The sequence below is a fragment of the Neopsephotus bourkii genome, unplaced genomic scaffold (assembly GCF_033783945.1).
Source record: "Neopsephotus bourkii isolate Nb327-2 ecotype Australia unplaced genomic scaffold, CSIRO-AGI_Nbou_v1 NB_1768, whole genome shotgun sequence".
Classification (NCBI taxonomy): domain Eukaryota; kingdom Metazoa; phylum Chordata; class Aves; order Psittaciformes; family Psittacidae; genus Neopsephotus; species Neopsephotus bourkii.
In genome coordinates, this window is record NW_026902242.1 from 10,365,960 (window position 1) to 10,386,549 (window position 20,590).

Here is a 20,590-nt window from a genome sequence, read left to right on the forward strand (position 1 = left end):
CAACAACAGCATATTGTGGTAGATCAATTCCTGGTTAAGTTTACCTAACTGAGATCATACTTCGATGTTAGATTTACTTAAACTTTGATATTTTCTATTTTTTTGTATGCTAGATTAACATTTGCTTGCAAAAAAAAAGTAAAATAGTACGTGACATCAAGGGTAATTTGTTACATCTGTAAGAAAAATCTGCTTTTAGTTTAATGCCCTGAAGTAGAAATCATTTGTGAAATATAATAAACCTGCATGACATTTATTGAAAACACTAACTTTACTGACTGGAAATTCCGCCCCCCCCCAAAACTCTTGGCTTTCTGTTCCCCATTGGGTGTGTAGGTAAGTTTGAGGGCTTCTGCTGGAGGCTGATAATACTTTGTTGCTCAGTAGTTTTGTATTTTTCTTTTAAAGACCTGTTCACAAAAAGCTCAGCATAGCAGGAATATCTTAAAATAGCACCAGGACTGGAAACAATGCAACTAAAATGTGAACAAACAGTTCTGGAAAGCACATAGCTAGGGAGAGTCCTTTGTAAGTCAGGAAAAGCATCTGTATTGAAAAGAGTTCTGTTGACTTGATTTGCTTTTATATTCCAGGGATCTCTGACAGGGTTGCTACTATTTGGAAATCTGAAAGAGTTTAAACTGGAAGCTTCCCTGTGTTGCTTCCACCATGTTTTGCTGCAGAATATACTGAAGTCTTTTAATTTTTGCTCTAGACCTGTTTTTTCTTTAATTTTTTACCATCCACTTTGCAATCTAGCTGTAAATTCAGGTTTCTTTTTGTGATTGGATAGGAGTCAAGATGGCATCTTAAAGGAAAAAAAAAAGAGGACTTACTAGTAAATGAAGGTCTGTCACTGTTAAGTTAGTGCAAATTTACAGCATACCATTACTGCCCATTAGCTTTTGGGTGCTCTTCAGATATGAGGCTGAAGTATCTGCATCATGTTGTGTAGAATAGGTCACCTTTTCTATTAAAAGAAAGCCCATTGCCATAGCTAATGTTGTAAGTTTACACTCTTCCTTATTTACAGACTAACGTGCTTGTGTAGTCTGTGCCAGGAATGATTTTTGAGAGTTCACTTGCATGATGTGGATATGAGCATATGCAGAGATTCTTGCAGGACCTGGGGCCTTGAGTACAGTGTTTAGCATAGAAAGGGATAGGCTGATATGATTACAGTGAGATCATTGGTAACACTTCTCCTTTAATGGGCAGGGTTTGTATAAGAAATTGGCCTCAACCAACAAAAAATTGTCCAGGAAGGCATGCTATTACTAAACTTGCTTACTTAGGCCGTTTCCCCTGCCATGTATTTTGGGATTTGTGCTAGCCACAGGAGTTCTTCCACAAAGTTCAGAGTTGCATAAGGGTTATTTAAGCATGTTTGCTTCATCTCAGGAGATACCTGACCTTTGGCAATCAGAATATGCTCAGTGTGGTAGACCATGGTGGAGAGGATTGTTAACACACCAATAATCATGAATGTTAACCATTTGGTTGGTTTGGATTCCTTAAATGTTTTTCTTGTTGTGTTGCTAGATGTACTTCAAGTGCAATACGTGTCTCATTACATTATTTGAGTAGTGAAAAATCTATTGATCAACCAGAAGCAGGTCTAGATTTCTCTGCTGTATTCATAATTCATGTGCATCTGTAACTTGATCATCCTGGGGTTTTAAGATAATCTGTGTCAGTACAATGGATGAAATTAACACAAAGATGTATAGCTCTTTTTGTTGGCTAAGAATCTAGCTCTCCTAAGCAAATTCAGTTATTTCATTTGTGTACTGCAGTCTGTTCCATTTACAGTAGCTTTGCCTACCACTGAGGTGCAGTGATATGCTTTTCGAATGATGATAACAACCTGTACAGTAGTTTTTTGTGTTTCAAGGTCTCTATTCAGTCAAAAGCATCTTTCAAAAATGTAAGTACAATTCATTACAATTAAAGTAGCAGTTCCTTTCAGAAGATCAGCAAAATACACAGCTATGAGTGTTAGAGATTTGTATGCCATTAAAACTAAATGCTGTGATTTAGATTGGAGGGGGTACTGTAAAATTTCTCCAGCCACTTACTTCCTTGTGTGGTCAGGGTAAAGGTGCTCTTGAAAAATCTATCCTCAGTGTGTGTGTTCTTCACTCTACCTACCGTTTATACAAATGCTGTAATACTTGTTACCATCCCCTAAGATGTAGTAGTGAAATGGGTAACTGTCAATCCTGGAATCAGTGTCAGTCAGCTTTAACTGGGTACCCAGCAATTGGAGTTGGGAAATGAAGGCAGCAGGTATGTGCTGCTAGTCCTTTAGTTAGGTTAGTGTGATGGGTCACAGAGATGTGGGGTGGAGGGGGATGTCAGGGTTAGGGTTAGGCTCGGGGAAGTTGGCGAAAGACCTTGACTGTACAAAAGCACAAAGGATTTACTCCTTGTTGAAAATGCTTGTCTGCTTTGAACCACATTTGTATGGTTATGTACCACCCTGTTACGGTTCAGAGAAGCAGAACTGAGGTGACAAGTGATTCTTTACCAGGTGGTTTTTCTCTTTTGCCTTCCTGTGTAAGCTACTATGCTGATTTGTGTTTGTCTAAGAAAAACCTTAGTTTTCTCTGAGAAAAGCAGAGAGGAGAGGAGAATTTATCTCAGAATTTCTCTGGGCTCCCAGCATGTTTAAATAGTCTTGGCAGCAGAATGCCTCTTCTGGCATTATTCCACCAGAAATCTGCTGTCTAGTAATCTGTTGTAATTCAGTCTGCTTGAAATCACAGGGAGGACTGTTGAAACAAGTGCTAAATGTATGCCACCTGCTCCCACGGTTAGGTGCTGTGAATGCTTAGTATGAAAAAGGAAATGCTATAGAGAGCAGGGTTCATAGAGAGAATGGGATTGATGGGCGAGCATTCCCAGTTCGTGTTTGAATAATGCATGGATTGCATATTTACATCAGTGTGTCAGTGAAGGGAACCTGTGGGTTTTGGCTCATGTTCAGAGCTAAAGGAAAAATGAAATCCATAACACACTGAAGCAAAATCTTGCATTTTAGTCTGTACTCCAGCTGGAGGCCTCTCTCACATCTCACTCCTTCCCTGTACTTTCTTTTGAGAGAGGGTATACTTTGATTCTTTGATCAATGTAGAATATTTTACATTGAATACACACAATTCAATACAGTACAATACATAGAATATCCTGCAATTAATCTTTTGAGTATTTTAGGCTTTGGAAACTCTTCAACAACAGTAAGAATGCACTGGAGTCCCCAGCCCTTGGAGGATGTAAGGAAGTCCAAAGAACTTCCCTCCACTGAGGGAAGCTTATGACAGTACATGACAACTCTCTAGAGAAGATTCTGCACTTTACTTTGTTGGCCACACTGCATCCACAAGAAGGACTTAGGAGCCAGGGTGGTCCAGCGTGGAAGCTATACCCTAAGAAGAGGCAAAGCTGGGAACTGTCCAGATAATTTTATAGTAGTTGTGTAGTGGCGATGGAGGTATCTCTAAGCAGTTCTCATGTGTTTTGTGCTATGGGGCAACAGGACCTTTTCCCCTTAAGAAGGGATCATCATGGACATGCAGATTTAATGACTATTAAAAGTAGGCCCTTTAAGGTTGAAAATTTACATTGTCAGACTGAATTTAGTGCAACAGAAATATTTATGACCAGCCTGTCTCAACGCATTTGAAATGCTCTTAATTGGATGGGTTCCAGGGGGTGGGGGAGAAAGAATCTGAATTGAAAATGGATGTTTAAGTAGGAGGAAGAATATTGGAGCAGGGCATTTGGGTTCAACTCCGTTTTTGTGGGTATAGTTAGAAATATTGTTGGGAAGAGGAAGTAACCTTTGTAGGTGTGTCACTGTTAGTTTGGGGTACAGACAGAACTCTGTGCTCTGTTCTGTGCAGTGTATTAACAATCACACGTTATCTCACCAAATGCTGGATTTTACAAATGCAGAGGGTGAAGCCAAGACAGGCTGCTGAAAGCAGCACCTGCATTCCAGTGGCTGGTGCTGATCATGTGATGGAAGTTAGAACCCAGGTAAAATGTTAATCACTAAACTTGGCACAGTTGTAGCTTTTAATCTTTTATTACAGTTTTCTAGGGAGAGGCAGGTTATGGACAACAGCCCGGAAAAGCTGAAGAAAGAGTTAGAGGAAGAACTGCAGCTGAGCAGTGAAGACTTGCGTAGCCATGCTTGGTATCATGGACGTATTCCTTGGCAGGTACGTGGTCATTGCATTGCCAAACATGCTTTGGGCTTTTGTAGACAAGCAGAATTGTACTTAAGTACTATACACATCTCTGATGTCTTCGTTAATTTAGTAGAAACATAATGCTTGTTTGCGTGAAAGCTGTGGTATTTATCACAGCTTGGTAATAAAATGAGGCTGGGAAAAGATTCAGGGCAGACAACAGTAGGTAACACAGATATTTCATGATTTGCGTGGATAAAGGTAGAAATGGAATTTTTAAGCTTTATATGAGAATACTATTTCCACATATTGTTCAGGCACACGGACATTAATTTAGTTTGGCATTCTTAACCAAAGCTAAGATGTTTTTGTGTATTTTCTTTCTTGCACCTGGAATTTGGGGGAGGGGAAAAAAGTCCCACAACAAAATCTATGCATTAACTTGATGTTAATCCTTACAAACATCTTTGAAATGTATTAAAACCTGTGGCTGAGTTGGAGTTTCAGTTCCCAGAGCGCCTGGAGCTCCCCCTGCGGGGCTCCCTGCTCTGGCCGGAGCTGCAGGCTGCCCTTCCCCCGGGAAGGAGAGCCCGCACAGCACCCACGTACACTGCAACCAAGATTAACTGTTAGATGCAGAGTTTATCACATGAAAGGACTAACTCAGAACAGGAAAAACAGGATTGCTCTGACTCTTCCCAGTACTATGCAGTACTCACAAAGAATAAAAAAAAAAAGGAAAGATTCTGTCACAGAAGGTAATAATAAAAAGACAATTCTGGTGTCCTGTAGTAAGTAGGCTTCTAAACCTCAGTGTGACTGTCTATTCAGATGTTTTGAAGTCTAAAATCCTGAGTCATTGCTTTCCCTTCACGCCTTATTTTATTAGCAAACTGTAAGAAATACATAGGTGTGGGTCATGCTGCTGGGCATTTTCAGAGAAACCCCTCCAGATCTCTGCGGTGGGATGGGTTCTTAAATCTGGAATTGGAGACATGATTTTTCTACTGCACTTCATGCTTTTCTTTATATTTCTGGCTTCTTGTATTTCTGTCCTTCCAGAGGAGCCAAGTGAAATCTTGTGTTTAAGAATACTTTGTGGTGTGTTGTCTGACTACTTGTTTTCTGATTCTAAAAGTCTTTTTTTTGCATAATCCTTTTTCTTCAAAAGGTGGCAGAAGGCCTGGTTCAGAGAGATGGAGACTTTCTGATCAGGGATTCTCTTTCCAGTCCTGGGAACTATGTTCTTACCTGTCAGTGGAAAAATACCTCGCAGCATTTTAAGATCAACAGAACAGTTCTAAGACTCAATGAAGCCTACTGCCATGTTCAGTATCAGCTTGAACTGGAAAGCTTCGACAGCATTCCTGGCTTGGTTAGATACTATGTTGGGAATCGCACACCAATATCAAAGCAGAGTGGAGCAATTATTTTTCAGCCTATCAACAGGACTGTGCCTCTCAGGTGTCTAGAGGAAAAGTATGGTGTAACTCCAGTCCGACAAAAGGAGCCAAGTATCCCTGAAGGAAAACCAGAAACTACAAAAAGGCTGAGTCTTGGTATATCCAGCATGCAATCCCCAGAGCAGAGCATACCCAGGGGCAATCTTTTGAGGTACTTTAATTTTGCTGTCCTTACGGAGGGAAATGAGGTAACTCTTATCAGCTCTAGCTGCAGATGATGTGAATTTTCACTCTGATTTTAGAGTGAGAGCAAATGTAGGCTCTGGAAGCACAACAGCAGTGCAGCTTGTTCTTTGCAAATCTTGACCAGAATAAAGCAAAGGATTAGAATAAAATCTTGCTGCTCCAGAGAAGCTTTTCTTTCCACGTTTGACTTCTGCAATAAAATGCCAAGTGTGAGATAATGGATCCTAATTTCAGTGTCCAAACCAAATGTTCCATTAAAAAAACACCCTCATGAATGTTGCAGGGTCACATATATTATAGCCCATTCATTTCTGCCACAACAGCATGAATACCTTTTATTCTTATAAGCTGCCCAAGTGGGTAGCTAATGATTCTTGCACTGTTTTTGATATATTCTGGCAATTATGTATGTGTGTTAAGAGTGTTGGATATATATGGTTTATATAATATTGATATAGTTTTGTTTGCATTTTTGTTTACCCTAGAAACAAAGAGAAAAGTGGTAGCCAGCCAGCTTGTTTGGATCATGTTCTGGAAAAAAGATTCCCTTTGAAGGCTCACCAGTCAGAGAGCTATCTGCTAATAGGTATGTTCTATAATTAAATGTTTCACACTTAGAATTTGTGTGTGTCCAGGTGGTCCATTATGCTTCTTACCAAAGCAAGATTGTTGAGTGTTCTCAGTCCTATATATACAGATCTATTTAATGGCCAGTGTAAGCTGTGTTAGCATATTACTTGCTCCTTAAATCACTGGAATAGGGTTTTCACTTACAGTGCACCAGGTAGCTGAGTACCTTGGCACACAGCTCAGTAGGCTTCCACAGGAAAAAAACAACAGCTACAGTTGGCATTAGTATCTTTTTGACAGTATGACCTTTCCTTGCTTGTGCTTTACAAGAACTGACTTGTCTCATACATGTCATTTTGACAAGTCTATTAAGTAGAAGCCCTGTCTCATGAGTCTGGTAACTGCTTCCACAAGTATGCAGGTGTGCTAGTGTTCCTCCCCAGGAAAAAAAACACTGCTTTGGCTTTTGCATTCAACCTTCCCTCCTCCCCCCCCCTCCCTTTTTCTTTTTGTTCCTTTTGCTGCTGTCTGGTTCCATGGAGACTGTCATTGTCTTCCTCCAGTGATACAAGGTGTACCAACACCTGATGGTTGTTGATGGTGGCTTTTTCTTTCTCATACTCTTCAGAGATGTAAGCAATTGTATCCATACTAACATACTGGCTAAGGAAGTTTCAAGGATTCATCTGTTCTCTGTGGACAAATTCTACTGTTTCACTTCTGAGGCTGCTAGTCATTCTGAATGTGGTAGCTGTTGAAATTTGTAGGGCCTGTTGTGGAAAGAATTCTTGAGGCAAAGATAATATTGATTATTTGTAAAGTGAGACTGTATCTTGATAGAATGGATGTGCTCCTGTCTTTAGCAATCGGATGGACAGATATTCATTAAACAAGTTTCTGTCCATCTGTACTTGAATCAATTATCTTACTCCAGTCCATGGCTGCAAAAAGTTTTCTTTTGGTACTACACCAGTTAATCTGAAGGGTACTGCTATGTATTTTATCATAGGGTCCTTCAAGCAGGTTCTGGTATGATACTGCTTATGAGTGGTGACAGGCTGTGCTTTGCAGATTTTGTCTGCAGAAAGTGAGAGCCAGCTGGAAGCAAAGCCCATGTGCTGCAACTGGCCATTTTGCTGGCATATGCACAGAGAACTGCAGACTGGGAATGTCTGATACAGGCTTCAGTCCTACATTGGATGCTGAGGTTTGAGTCCAGAATGAGGTACAAATACACAGAAGCATATGAATGTGTTTCTCCAGCTCTTGCCGTCAGCTACCATTTAGGAAAAAGGTTAGCAGCCCTGAAATTCATTCCTTCCATACCTCATGGCAGGTTCAGGCTCGACTGTGGGAAGCTTTTCTTTCATCTCAAACTTGTCATTCTCAGAAGTGACTCATCTTTTATGTGGTGTGGCTGGAAGTTTCTGCTTTTATGGCCTAGATCAGGTTACAAAGAAGCCTCCTATTCCAAGCTATGGAGACTATCCAGCTCTGACAGTATAGCCTATGTATGCAGCAGGGACTGGAATTATTGTCAGCATTACCACAGAATAATATTATGGTGCAGCTGTTCTGTGTATTTGGGATTTGGGGAGGATCAGCAAGAGAATGGAATTTACTGGCTAGCTTATTCCTCAAAAGACAATTTCATATGCATTTTGTCAGAGTGTAACTGACATGATCAGTCAATATTTTCCTCAGGAATTAGCATTAAGATATGAACCCTGGGACAGGCATCAGGAGTGATACGTGTTTTGGCCTTCTAAAATTCCGTTTTCCCTTGCAGGTTCAAGACATCCATTTCGATTACCTGAAGCAGATGCAGACCCATATCCAAGCTCTCCTGCATTTAGAACAGGCAGTGAGCCTTCTCTAAGCCCCACAGTTGTTCAGAAAGTCACATCTGAGTTACAAGTAGGAGAAGCTCTTAGAGGATCAGACAGTCAGCTCTGCCCAAAGCCTCCACCTAAACCCAGCAAAGCACCCCTGATAAAGCCCCCAGATTCTCCCTTAGCTTCCAACAGTTCAGAAGAACACTACTGTGAACTAAGCCCTGCCAGAGATCCTGCAGCAACAAAGCAGCAGTTATGTCAGAAAACCAGCTATGTGGAACATCTGATACGAAAGGAGAAGGGAACACACTCATTCAGGAACTCTGAAACAAACTATTTGATCCTGGAAGATGACCCTATGATGAACTCTGCAGATGTTTTAGAAGCTTCAACTCATATGGCTGAAGATGACAGCATCTTTTCTGCACCTGTGTTTGAGACTGTGTCTAGTTTTAAACCGAATGATTTTGAATCCAAACTACTTCCTCCTGAAAACAAGCCATTGGAAACATCAATGTTAAGAAGAATTAAGGAGCTTTTCACCAACAACAGTGCAAAGGTTATTGCACAGCATATTCTTAGAATGGACTGCAAGGTAAGAAAACTCTTGCATTTTATTTTGTACTGTGCAGGTTCATACTTTTTACACAACCATTTTGAAAAGATTAATGGGTAGATTTGCAGCTAATACAACAAACGTATTGACTTGATTGTAGGAATTTTTAGGGTGTCGGGGTGTTTTTTTTTCCCACGTTGGGAAAGTTTTGGGTGGTTCGGCCTGGAGAAGAGAAGCTGTGTGGAGACCTTTTAGCACCATCTAGTATCTGAAGGGAGCCTTACAAGGGTGCTGGAGAGGGACTCCTCACCAGGGACTGTAATGGTAGGACAAGGGGTAATAGGTTTAAACAGGGGAGATTTAGGCTGGATATAAGGAAGGATTTTTTTACTGTGCTGGTGGTGAGGCTCTGGCACAGGTTGCCCAAGGAAGCTGTGAATGCTCCATTCCTGTCAGTGTCCAAGGGCAAGTTTGACAGGCCTTGAGCAACCAGGTTTAGTGGAAGGTGTCCCTGCCTGTGGCAGGGGCTTGGAACTAGATAGTCTTTAAGGTCCCTTCCAACACAAACCATTCTGCGATTCTGTTTGAAGAACAAGATGTTAACCAACACTGTGATACATCCTTTTAATCTCCTATCAGTTGCTGTGTATCTGTGATTCAGCCTTTCTTCTATACCGGAGGGTGAGCTGTCTGTGCTGTAAACCATTGTGGAAAGTACCACTTGTGAAAGGAAATAGCCAGTTAGCTCACAAGAGCATACAGTAGACAGACATTACCTGGTTGCCATACCCTGGCTGGTATGACGTTCAGTGGAACTAAATGTATTTAAACTAGATGCTCTTTTTACCCGAGTTTCTGTCTTATGGCTGGACAGGTGGTGGGGGAAAATAGCTATCAGGCCTTGTGCATTTTTCTCCTATGAGAACTGTATTGCTAGGAAAGTGTTTGGAAAGATGTAAAACCACAAAGCATTATTTTCCTACAATGTATACTTTGTTCAGCTGACAGAGCTGGGGATGGGCTGTTGGTTCAGAAATACACCAGGACAGAAGTCATTTCCTTGTGAGCTGTTGACTTTCTGTAATACATGAAATTCAACTGCAGTTGAATCTGCACCACTTTGCTGGGCTGCCAAGTGCTGTACCTGCCACAGAGCAGCTACAGGAACTGAGTGTTGGGGCTTTCTTTGGGTTTAAGTGCAGCTTGAGAAGCGGCACGCATGGCTACTTACTGGGCAGCTCCACTGCAGACAAGAAAGGAAGTGGTAGTGCTCCAGATTAAACGTCTGGTGCTCAGCCTAGCACTGCTGCACTGATTCACACCTCAGATGTGGGAAGGGGGTAGTTCACCAGAGCAGCAGTGGGATGAGTGTGCCATTCTCTGCCAGCTGCTGGGTTCCTGCCAACGTCAAATGCAGCTTCTCTCTTCAGTAGCAGTGTTAGCTGCTGGAGTGAGGCTTCATGTAGACATGGTGGCTCAGAAAAATTCAGCTCTACAACTGCTTGATCTTTTCAGAAGTGACAGACTGGCTTCTTTACTATGGTTCCAAGAGTAGCAAGAGCATCCTCTGACATTTTAGTTCTGAAATTCACCTTTTCCTTCTTGAACCTCATAATAAAAACCAGAATGTCTTTTAATATATTGTTAAAGTGTATGTTGCTTGAAGGCACAGGATATGCATGCCTTAGAGAATTAGTAAGGGAGTTTTATATATACTATATTCAATTAGGTTGTTATTAGTCTCTTATTTTAAATTCTGTGAGCTCTGGAATGAGGCCAAGGAAACTGTCTCTTGGAAGCGTGGGAGCCTGTACAGTTCATTAGAAGTCACTGGAGTGTTTTACAGAAACAGATTTTTGGGTTTTGGAGCAGGAACGGTAACTGGCTGGGACATGTAGAGAAGTCTGTTTTATCTTTATCTTGCAGTGCTGAAAGCCAATGACTGTCATTCATTGGTAACTTGCTGCATACTACCACACTGATAAGAACTGCATGATGCAACAGGATTGGCATGTGAACTGGGACAGAATAAATGCTTTGTACTGAGATCTGTGATAAGGCTGAAGTTCATAGCTTGTCTTGAGTGGCAGCAGTGGCTGTTTGCCTTTTAAATAGTGAGATTTCTAATAATGAGAAGAGCACCCATATGGGGATGGAGTATCTGCCACTTGCAGGCCTGAGAGGACTTTTTTTGACAATGAAGTAGCAGTCAGTGTGTGTCTCTAGGGGCTTCAGATCACTCCTGCATCTCCAGAAGTGAAACAGGTTTCTCGACAGTGCTAGATTTTGTACCAGGGAGGCTTGTTGTGTGGCCCAGATTGCTTTCATCTTTTCATAACCAAGAAAGCCTGCTGATATGTCAGTAAATAGCAGGTAGATGGATTTGTGCATGTGTCATCATACAGGCCTTAAACCAGCAGATAATCTCACATTAGTATGTTAATGTGGTTTTGCCTGTAATTAGCAAATTAGCATATATAATTTCTATTGCTATAACTGGTAGCTAATACTGTGTGTTTAAAAAGCAAAGACAAATTGGTGAGGGTGTCAGCTTTCACATGCTGACTTCATTAGGCCCTCAACATTCAGTGTCCTTCTTAAAGACCTTTTACTAATTAATCTTTATGAGGAGCCTGTGATTTAATCCAAAAGCATTCAGAGCAATCATCTTTTTAGAAATGAAGGTGGCAAAGCAAATGTTGGTCTTTTTGTGTAAGGCAGTGAAAGTGCATTAAAGTTAATCAAGTTTTTCTTAGATGACTGTATTCCAGTGTTGCATGCTGTGCACTTAGCTCTGTATGCCCTGCACTAACCTGGAGGACTTCTATGTGGTTGCAGCGGGGGTTTGAAGTAAATGAGTTTCAAATCACACGCAGGTCTTTTGCCCTTGGCAGGTGGCAAGGATACTGGAAGTGTCTGAAGAGATGAGGAGGTTTATGGGAGTGAACTCTGGGCTGGAACTGATCACCTTGCCTTATGGACATCAACTGCGCCTTGACCTCATTGAAAGGTAAGTGTTCCTGTTACTCATTTCCAGGGCAGCTGGCTAGCTCAGAGCATTGCTATGTTGTACTCTGCTTCCTCAGAGTGCTTGCCTACAGGTTGTCTGAATTCATGTGTACACAGGGCAGGGTAGAGAGATGCGGCATGAACTGCTTTTTGCATAGGAAACATTCCTTAACGTCCTGGGGCAAATCCGCGCATGTAACACAGGGAAAGAGGAATTGTCCTTAGAGCTCAACACCCTCATCTCCTTTAAGAACTCAGCCAAGCCAAAGTTTAGGGGGGGACCTAGAATATAGCTGAATGTGTTTTTCTGGAAAAATTGAAGGCAGTAGCCTTCTGCAGCTGGGGAAGAGGCTAGAAGTGCTACTAAAGCAAAAAATGATCAGCAGATCTTATTCTAAAACCTCTGCACAAGTTAAGGGGGAACAGTTAGGGGTCTTCTATCCCTGATCTAGCTTTTCTGCTGCTCTGAATCAGATTTCAGTAGTTTGATTGCTGAAAGTTTGGGGGAAGATCCCAGGATTTGAGTGCAGAGGACAAAATGGAATTAGGGCAATTTTCCCAGAATTGTTCAGTCATTCATTGCTTAAGCAGAAATTCGTATACTAATAGTATTTCAGGAAATCTTACTAAATTTATTTTAAAAGCCAACATGTCTATGTCCTATATAATGGCATTACTTTTCTTGATACAAGGATGTTGGCAAGAGTAAGTTTACTGGGGCACACCAAGCTATTGAAATAAACCTTTGAACAGATTTTCCTGAACACATGTAAAGCATAATTATTTAGTAAACAGCATATTTTTTTTCATTTACAGGCACAATACCATGGCTATAGGAATAGCTGTGGATATCCTGGGTTGCACAGGAACAGTAGAAGATAGAGCAGCAACATTGAACAGGATTATCCAAGTTGCAGTGGAGCTGAAAGACTCACTGGGGGATTTGTATGGATTTTCTGCCATTATGAAAGCACTGGAAATGCCACAGGTAAAAATCTGTTTCTCTTTATGTTCCAAACTATGGAATTGTTTGGTAGTTTATTTTCATTTATGCAACTTCATCAAGACTAGAGAGCTCATCAGAACAAACTTCACTAGCAGGGTGCTGTTCCTGTGATTGCTGTGGCATCACTAACAAGGTATTCTGTCATTGTCTATGAACAGGTCACTAGGTTAGAACAAACCTGGACCTCTCTGAGACATCATTATACCCAGACTGCCATTATGTATGAAAAACAGCTGAAGCCATTTAGCAAAGCTTTGCATGAAGGACAAGACGAGTGGAACAGTGAGTATGAGTGACACTGGTTTCTGTCTGTCCTTTTAACTTCTCACTGCTCATTTCCTGTGTAGGGAGATGAGGCAGCTGCTGTTTGGATAGCTGTGTATCACATGTTAAAAGTGCTGTGAACTTGTAGAATGCACTATAAGACAGTGCAATCGAAAGAAACAAGTCTGTCAGACAAACTGGCAGAATCTAACAGCATTCTCAAACTTATACTCCCTCTTTGTGGAGCAGAAACTGAAACACTTTCTTTGCTTCCCTCAAAGACAGAAAAAAAATAATCTCCTTTATTCAGAAAAGAGTTGCTTTTGGCAAATTTAGATTTTTACTTGCTTTGCCTACTGGATCAGAGGATGAATCCTTAAATACAAAGAATGGGTTAGTAAGAGAATTCCTCTGATCACACCAAGGGCTTCTGCATCCATTCTTTGCAGCTTTCATCTCCAAAGCAGTGCGAGGCAGAGAATAACATCTGAATACTTATCCAAGAGAATGGATAAAGAAAACGTAAGCCTCACAGAATTTATTGTAATTATTAATTATGCAGATTTTAAATGTGTTTTATATCTCTGTACCACTGTCTAATAATTCAGCAGAGCCCTCTTCTGTAACAGGTAAGAGTAGTTTTCCAACATTAACTTGCTTTGGCATTCTCTCCCAGCCAGTTCCCTGGAAACTGGTAGGACTGATGCACTTGAGGTAATGTGTTAGTTTGGAGGATGGAAGAAAAATAATAGTTTCCAATAGTTTCTTGAATTAGCAATTTCATAATGTCTGATATGATTTGTTTGTTGTTCTCTATTCCAGAGACCACCAGTACTCCACAGAAGCATGTGACTGTGCCACTGCTGATGCCTCTCATTACCTTGATGGAGCGGCAAGCTGTCATTTTTGAAGGGATGGACCTGTGGGAAAGCAGTGACCAAAGCTGTGAGATAATGCTCAAGCACTTGGCCATGGCTCGTCAGATAGCACAGAATGCAGAAATGTACAGCCTGACTGCAGGGCGGATGCTGGAAGGTAGGGAGCAGTGTAGGAGAAACTGCTGCACCTTGACACAAAGCAGGGGTTATATCTGAAGAATAAGGTCTTTGCCTAAGTGTCACCAATAGTGGAAGAAATTCTTCTCCTCTTTCATGGGAGCTGAGATAGTAGCAAATGTCCTGCAGGAAACTAAGTCAGAGGACATCAATATAGCTTAAAAGAAGACAGTTAATTATTAATCACTGTAGTTCTCCAGTAATCAACAGATGTTTTTACTAAACAAAAGTCAAAGTTCTCGTGACTTAATATGCTTGACCCTTCTAGCAGCTGAGCAGAAGTACAGTACGGACTGAGGATAGCTTCTTCTCTGTACGTTTTCAAATCCCTACTCTGTTTGTTGCAAATATACCACCATTTGTCATCATGAGGTTTTCTTACAGTAGTGCAAAATGCAGCATTATGATCTTGACTGCTTGGAGCCAGAAAGCAGCAACGTGTTCAACATGTGACTGTATTTTAAAGTTTGACTGAAACAGTGAAGGGAGACAGATGACTGCTGATTCCTAAACAGATTATTTATTTACTGTGTCATCAAGTCACTGAGTGATCCCTTTAAAGTTAGGTTACCCCTGTAAGGTAATCTTAAAGCAATCTTAAAGCTTTTTGTACTTCCCAGTTAGAATATGTAGAATATGTTGAGAATGCGTAAGATTAAAGGGCATTGGCTTCTTAATATTAAAATTAAACAGTGTAAAGCCAAGAACAGATTAAGTATGTGACATTGCAGAAAGTTTGTTATATGATATTCCTTTAATGAATATAAATGAATGTACATAGAATTGTGAATTATTAAAGTGTATCTTGATGGTGGTAGCGTGTATACAGCAATAATTGTATTTAAAGTAAGGCTTGTAATGACAATTCCAGATCATTAAAATTGAGCAAGGGGATAGCCTGTCCTCGTATCCCTAAAGCATTTATACGCTACAGAATGTCAGTAATGGAAAGGACTGTCAATTGTTAAAAATATCTAAAGGAACCCAGCACACTAAGGCTTATGTTATTTGGAGGGAATAATTTTAAAATCCATTTCTTCTGAATAAAAAAACTTGTCTGATAGTAATACTGTGGGATTCTTTTTCTTTACTAGGTTTTCAGCCAGATGAAGAAATGAGTGAAATCTTCAAGACAGAATTTCAAATGAGATTGCTCTGGGGCAGTAAAGGAGCCCAAGTTAATCAGAATGAAAGATATGAGAAATTCAGCCAGATTTTAACTGCACTTTCCCGAAAACTGGAACCTCCCCCACTGAAGCAGGTGGAACAATTAAGTATATAAGACTCTGTAAACACTATTTAAATGATATACTTGAAATAACCTTGGTTTTCTTCTGCCAATTTGAAACAGCACAAACTTCTTCCATTTCACAAGATGTTTAGAACTTTTAACTGCACAATGCACACTTGTTTTAAAACTACTGATTTCTAAACAGATTATTTATTTACTGTGTCACTAAGTCAGTGAGTGATCCCTTTAAAACAGGTAGGTTAGCCCTGTAAGTCAGTCTTACAGCTTTTTGTATTTCCTAGTTAGAATGTTTTAATAATGCCTAAGACTTACGGGCATTGCCTTCTTAATATTAAAATTAAGTAAACAGTGTAAATACAAGAATAGATTAAGTGACATTGCAGAAAACTTGTTGTATAGTATTCTTTTAATGAACATAGATCACTGTACATAGAATTGTGAATTAAAGTGTATCTTTATGCAAAATAATTTGCAGGTTGCAGAAATTATATCTGTGATCTCAACAGGAAGCTCAACTATCATTGCTCCTGTGAAGGTACAAAATGAGTTGCGTATGTTGGGACAACTTACTTTGTGTTTAAGACAGCATCTGTAGTGCTTTTGCTGGAGCCTAAACAGGAGCTATGCTGCCAGGAATAGATGATGAAATGGCAAGAACAAACAATCCAGAAAATTAAAATGCTTTCAGATATGAGTAAATGTGGGTGTATGAATACATTAAACTTGCTTCATTTACTGAGGTGAATCATTTTAGTAAGTAGCATTCTTTTCTTAGATGAAGGCAAAGCATAAGCTGTTAGCACTTTTCACAGGAAATCAGCATGTGTGGTGTTTGTATTAAGAGTGCTTCAGCAGCAAATTCCACTGTGTTGCATATAAAAATGGTGTTTTAGCATTATCCTCAGAACCTGGATAAATGTTCAAGCAAGAACTAAGGTTAGAGATTCATGTGCTCATTATTATTAAGTGAAATGTTACTTTTACAGAACTTGAAATGATTTGAGCAGGCTCACAACACAGCAAACACCGAAATGGTATGATCTATTCCTCCCACCTCCAATCACACCAGAGGTTCTACCACGGTAACAGGAAGTTACAGTGCTCATGCTGGAAGTCTTTAACAGAAGACAAGTGGGGAAGGTAATTCCATAGAGCATGAAAAGATTTTTTATTCCATGAAAATATTCTCAACAGAGAACACTATTTTTAAACAAAGCATTTAACATTTAGGAAATCAATGTGTGCACAAAAAATGATTAAAAATTACTGGAAAATGTAAGATTCTTTAAGACAACTCACGTTCAGAATTTTAGAAGTGATTTATAGCTAGCTGTGCAAGTACAAATGTTTTTTCCTATGTTTAATAACCCTCATACAAGTTGCACTATCCCTCACGAAAGCAACCTGCCTCCAAAGGAAGCAAATCCTGGTTTTAGAAAAACAAACAGTAGCCTTAAGAGAACATTTAGTCCTTTACCAGGAAGTGTTATTACTGACCTGCAAGGCTGTTAGCCAGGCAAACCACAGGCCCTTTAGCAGAAAATACACAGATCACAATTTCCTCCTTTTCTCTAAAATAAAAAAAGCACTAGATTTTAAGAGAAAACAAAAACAAAAAACCCAGAACAAAAAGACCCATCCCAACAAACCCCCCCACCCCCCCCCAAAAACTACCTAAGTAGTTTTGTCAGTATTGAGTAATGTCACATTATTATATAAATAACCCTGTATACAAGCTCCAAAAATCTAAACTTTAGTTTAATAGCCCCTCTAATACACTAGGTCAAGCTGTGTAATAGTGGTGTACATAACAGAAGGAATAAACCTCTACACAAGTCACTCCAATTCAGTCTTATTCGTAGTACAGTTCCTACTAACACTGAAATTAAAAAGAATCCAGCACTACTGCATCTAACTATTGCTTCAGACCCCAGGAAAGCCGGATGTTTTGATCCTGATTTCATTTCCCCAAACAAACAGCAGGTGGCTGGGTTGACAAGCTTGCTTTGATACAAGTATCCCTCCCCCCAACATAGCTAGTCTAATTCTTACCACCCTAGTAAATCATATGGTGTATTTAATAGAACCACAAATGGGAGGCTAGACAACATAAGCAATAGGGGCACTGCAGACAACTATATTTACACGTATAAACATATCCAATTTCAATTGTTTACAAGTAAAAGTGCACATAGATCATTAACGAAGTATCACTCAAATTTCAACTGGTCCATACAATGAAGCATCACCTGGAAATGGACTAGCACTGCAGTAATTAAAATTGGAACTTCATAGTGAAAAACTAAAAGACAGTTTCCATAAAAATATTCTAAAAAAATATTAAAAGTCAAATGAAGAGATACACATCTCAATGTATCAAATTCATGACGCACCATGTATCCAGTAAAGTAGAGCTCTAGAAAACGCCTACTGTGGCTACCCCAGCAGCTGCAGCACTGTGAAAAGAGCCAAGACACAAAGCCCTTTGTGGGATACTGTAAGTGGTAGTGTTGGCAAACAACAGATTTAGGCACTCTAGTTTAAGGCAGCATTTGAATGGCAAGTGGTTGACTTCTGAAAACAGTCGTTAGCTCGCAGTGTTGAATCTCTCTGGACGTGTTCCAGGTTTTCAGTGCTCACAACAGGTTACTGAAGTGCTGAAGATGGACCACAGTTCTAGGAGTTTCTCTTGATTGCATTGTAGGCTAGAGCATAGATGTAGCATTTCCCCAAATCAACACAAATACATATGGTCTCTTATCAGTTATGCCAAAAACTGGAATGTAATGATGGTTGCAGTGGTATAGTTATAGCAGCATACATGGATACTGGTATGGAACTCTAGTGCTGAAGATAGTTGAAGAAAATGATTTGTTACAAAATAAGACAAGCAATGATGGCAAAGTGTTATGCAGACATGCCCGACTGTCCTAGGCATGCAGGAGGAGGTTAACGGCGAGCATGGAGGTGGTACAGGCAGACTGATAACTGACTTATGGTTCTAAATGACTGCCAATTGAGTTGAGAAGAATGTAACTGAGATATAACCAAAATATAGCACAAGGTGAAATATAATTTGTGCATCCGGAACAACTTAGACAATGAAAATAAAGCAATTTTAGGAGCAGTAGCTTTGTTACTCTGGTAATGGAACTCTCTTTTCCTGCACAAATTGAAGAATTTGTATCACCATCCTTACCTATGTATGGAGATGCTAAGATGTTAGTGACTAAATGTATGTCTGCATGCATTCATGCAACTAGCTTTTCCCCTTGGGCCTCCCAGTCTAGAACCCACCCCCCCACCCCCCAGCAGCTGCATGTAACCTCCTTCAAGATCTCGCCCATTTTCTCAGAAACCCGCTTCAGGAACCTGCAGTCCAAGAGGAAAAAGAAAAGAACACAGTTACTGAAGGCCTTTAGAAGACAGAGAAGCGTGCTTGGTTCTAACAGGCCCTTCTCAGTGGCTACACATCAGCCTTGTACTTAATTCCACAGACTCTTGTTAGAAACACAAGCCACAGCTATTAGATTAGCTTTTTCTCTTTCACCCTAGTAATCAAGTAGTGCAATGCCATTTCCAGTCCTCAGAGGGGGAACTGCTGCATATTTAAGATTTTTTTTCAAACTAAACATGATGCAATTCAAACACTTATTTTACAGGCACAGATTAAGACTATAACATCATTCTATGTCAGGAGCAGAGAGAGGTTTCAGTAACACATCAAGCATTACATACGGTGTTTTTCTTTGCTTTAAGGTATCTAGAGTTAAAACAATAGAGTTGTGTCCGATACACAACACTCTACATTACAAGTGCTGAAAAGAAAGGAGAGCCAGGTCAGTGGACTTAGTGTCCTCCTTAATCATAATGTTTTTTCCTGAGTATTGTTGAGCTTTCAGAATCAGGAAACATTTTCCTGTTTAAGAAGTGAAAGCTGCCAAGTACTTGTTAAGGAAGGAAATTAATAATTTTCAGTAACTGAGTTCAGTTAGTTCTTAGAGGAAAAAACCCTCTATTTAAACATTTAGTTTAAGTCATAAAAATGGCATTGGTAAATTCTGAGAGAGATTATCTTTAAAACTAAGCCATTTTTCAGCTGTCTATAAAAACAAAGTATTCTAACAGAACAAGCAGAATCTGGTCTTTTGCAGTATGACAGCTGAATTGGATTTAGTGGTTTGTAAGGCAGGAACCCTAGTACATCAGTTAAAGCAGAAGACATTGGTCAGACTTCCCAACCAGTGTAAGACAGATATGTAATTTAGGGTTATCATCTCTGAAAAAAACTACAGCAAACTCACATTGCAAACAACAGACCACTGTCGATATCATAATGCTTTCCATGAACCTCTGTGACTTTTTTTTTTTTTTTTACACTATTTTGCCTGGGGAATGTACAACTGAAAGCTGCCAGTTTATCATTAGATATAGGTTACTGCACCTTTGCTGTTTTTCTCTAGTGTTACATCTATATATGATGTTGGCACATAGCCTTCCTCTCCATTATGTCTTCGAGCTCTTGTCCACCCATCTCCTTTGTCCTCTTCAATAATGTACAGAATCTCTCCTTCTTTCATTGCCAGAGTGCCTTCATTATGACCTGGGAGAAACAAGAGGCAGATAAATTTCAATGTTCAGACAGAATTTCAAGTCATCTTTTTCCCAGGGCACAGTTTCCAGATTATATATAAACAGGAAGAACCAAAAATCTGTGCAACATAACATATGTTCAGACAGGCTTACAGACAAAAACCTACTCTGATTGTAAAGCTGAATATTTGCCAATAGTTGTGCTAATATTTATTTTAAAACAGCACAAGAGCACTGCTCATGAATTCAGGTGATGATTTGTAAAGTATTTCCACAAATCTCATGAGCAGCTCATTGCTCATACAGTTGATTCACTTTAAATCATTTTACCTGTCTTTTCCATAAGAAATAATCCATGCCCTGTAGTCAAGGAATGACTGTGCATGCTGTGAACCTTACCATCAAAGGGATATATTGCCTTGCAATGTCCTATAGCTGGTAATGGATCATCATCTTCAAACTCATCATCAAACTCACTGGGTTGCACATGTTGCTGTGGTGGGCCTCGAACCTCCTGACTGGCATCATCCGTGTAACTGCCTTCAGGGCTATAATGCAATGATTGGAGTGTGAGGACTCTGAGGAGTTTTTAGCTCTAAAACTTG

General features: G+C 40.0%; 2 protein-coding genes across 6 annotated transcripts in view; one reads left to right on the forward strand and one right to left on the reverse strand.

Moving 5' to 3' along the window:
* Positions 1-16,137, forward strand: part of BCAR3 (BCAR3 adaptor protein, NSP family member) — a 92,385-nt gene extending 76,248 nt beyond the window's left edge. For 2 of the 3 annotated variants that reach the window (XM_061379313.1, XM_061379314.1), the window contains 9 exons: positions 4,098-4,226; positions 5,368-5,810; positions 6,331-6,431; positions 8,205-8,845; positions 11,701-11,816; positions 12,632-12,803; positions 12,980-13,103; positions 13,908-14,120; positions 15,235-16,137. In XM_061379313.1, the coding sequence (XP_061235297.1) occupies positions 4,098-4,226; positions 5,368-5,810; positions 6,331-6,431; positions 8,205-8,845; positions 11,701-11,816; positions 12,632-12,803; positions 12,980-13,103; positions 13,908-14,120; positions 15,235-15,422 (2,127 nt within the window). In that variant the 3' untranslated portion in view covers positions 15,423-16,137. Of the gene's footprint in view, positions 1-4,097; positions 4,227-5,367; positions 5,811-6,330; positions 6,432-8,204; positions 8,846-11,700; positions 11,821-12,631; positions 12,804-12,979; positions 13,104-13,907; positions 14,121-15,234 lie in introns of those variants that run through there. The other variant, XM_061379315.1, reaches the window with a different exon arrangement.
* Positions 16,138-17,509: 1,372 nt separating this feature from the next.
* The window catches only part of FNBP1L (formin binding protein 1 like), a 55,613-nt gene continuing 52,532 nt past the window's right edge, over positions 17,510-20,590 (reverse strand). For 2 of the 3 annotated variants that reach the window (XM_061379318.1, XM_061379317.1), the window contains 2 exons: positions 20,385-20,533; positions 19,280-19,995 (listed from right to left, as the gene is read on the reverse strand). In XM_061379318.1, the coding sequence (XP_061235302.1) occupies positions 19,817-19,995; positions 20,385-20,533 (328 nt within the window). In that variant the 3' untranslated portion in view covers positions 19,280-19,816. Of the gene's footprint in view, positions 18,765-19,279; positions 19,996-20,384; positions 20,534-20,590 lie in introns of those variants that run through there. The other variant, XM_061379316.1, reaches the window with a different exon arrangement.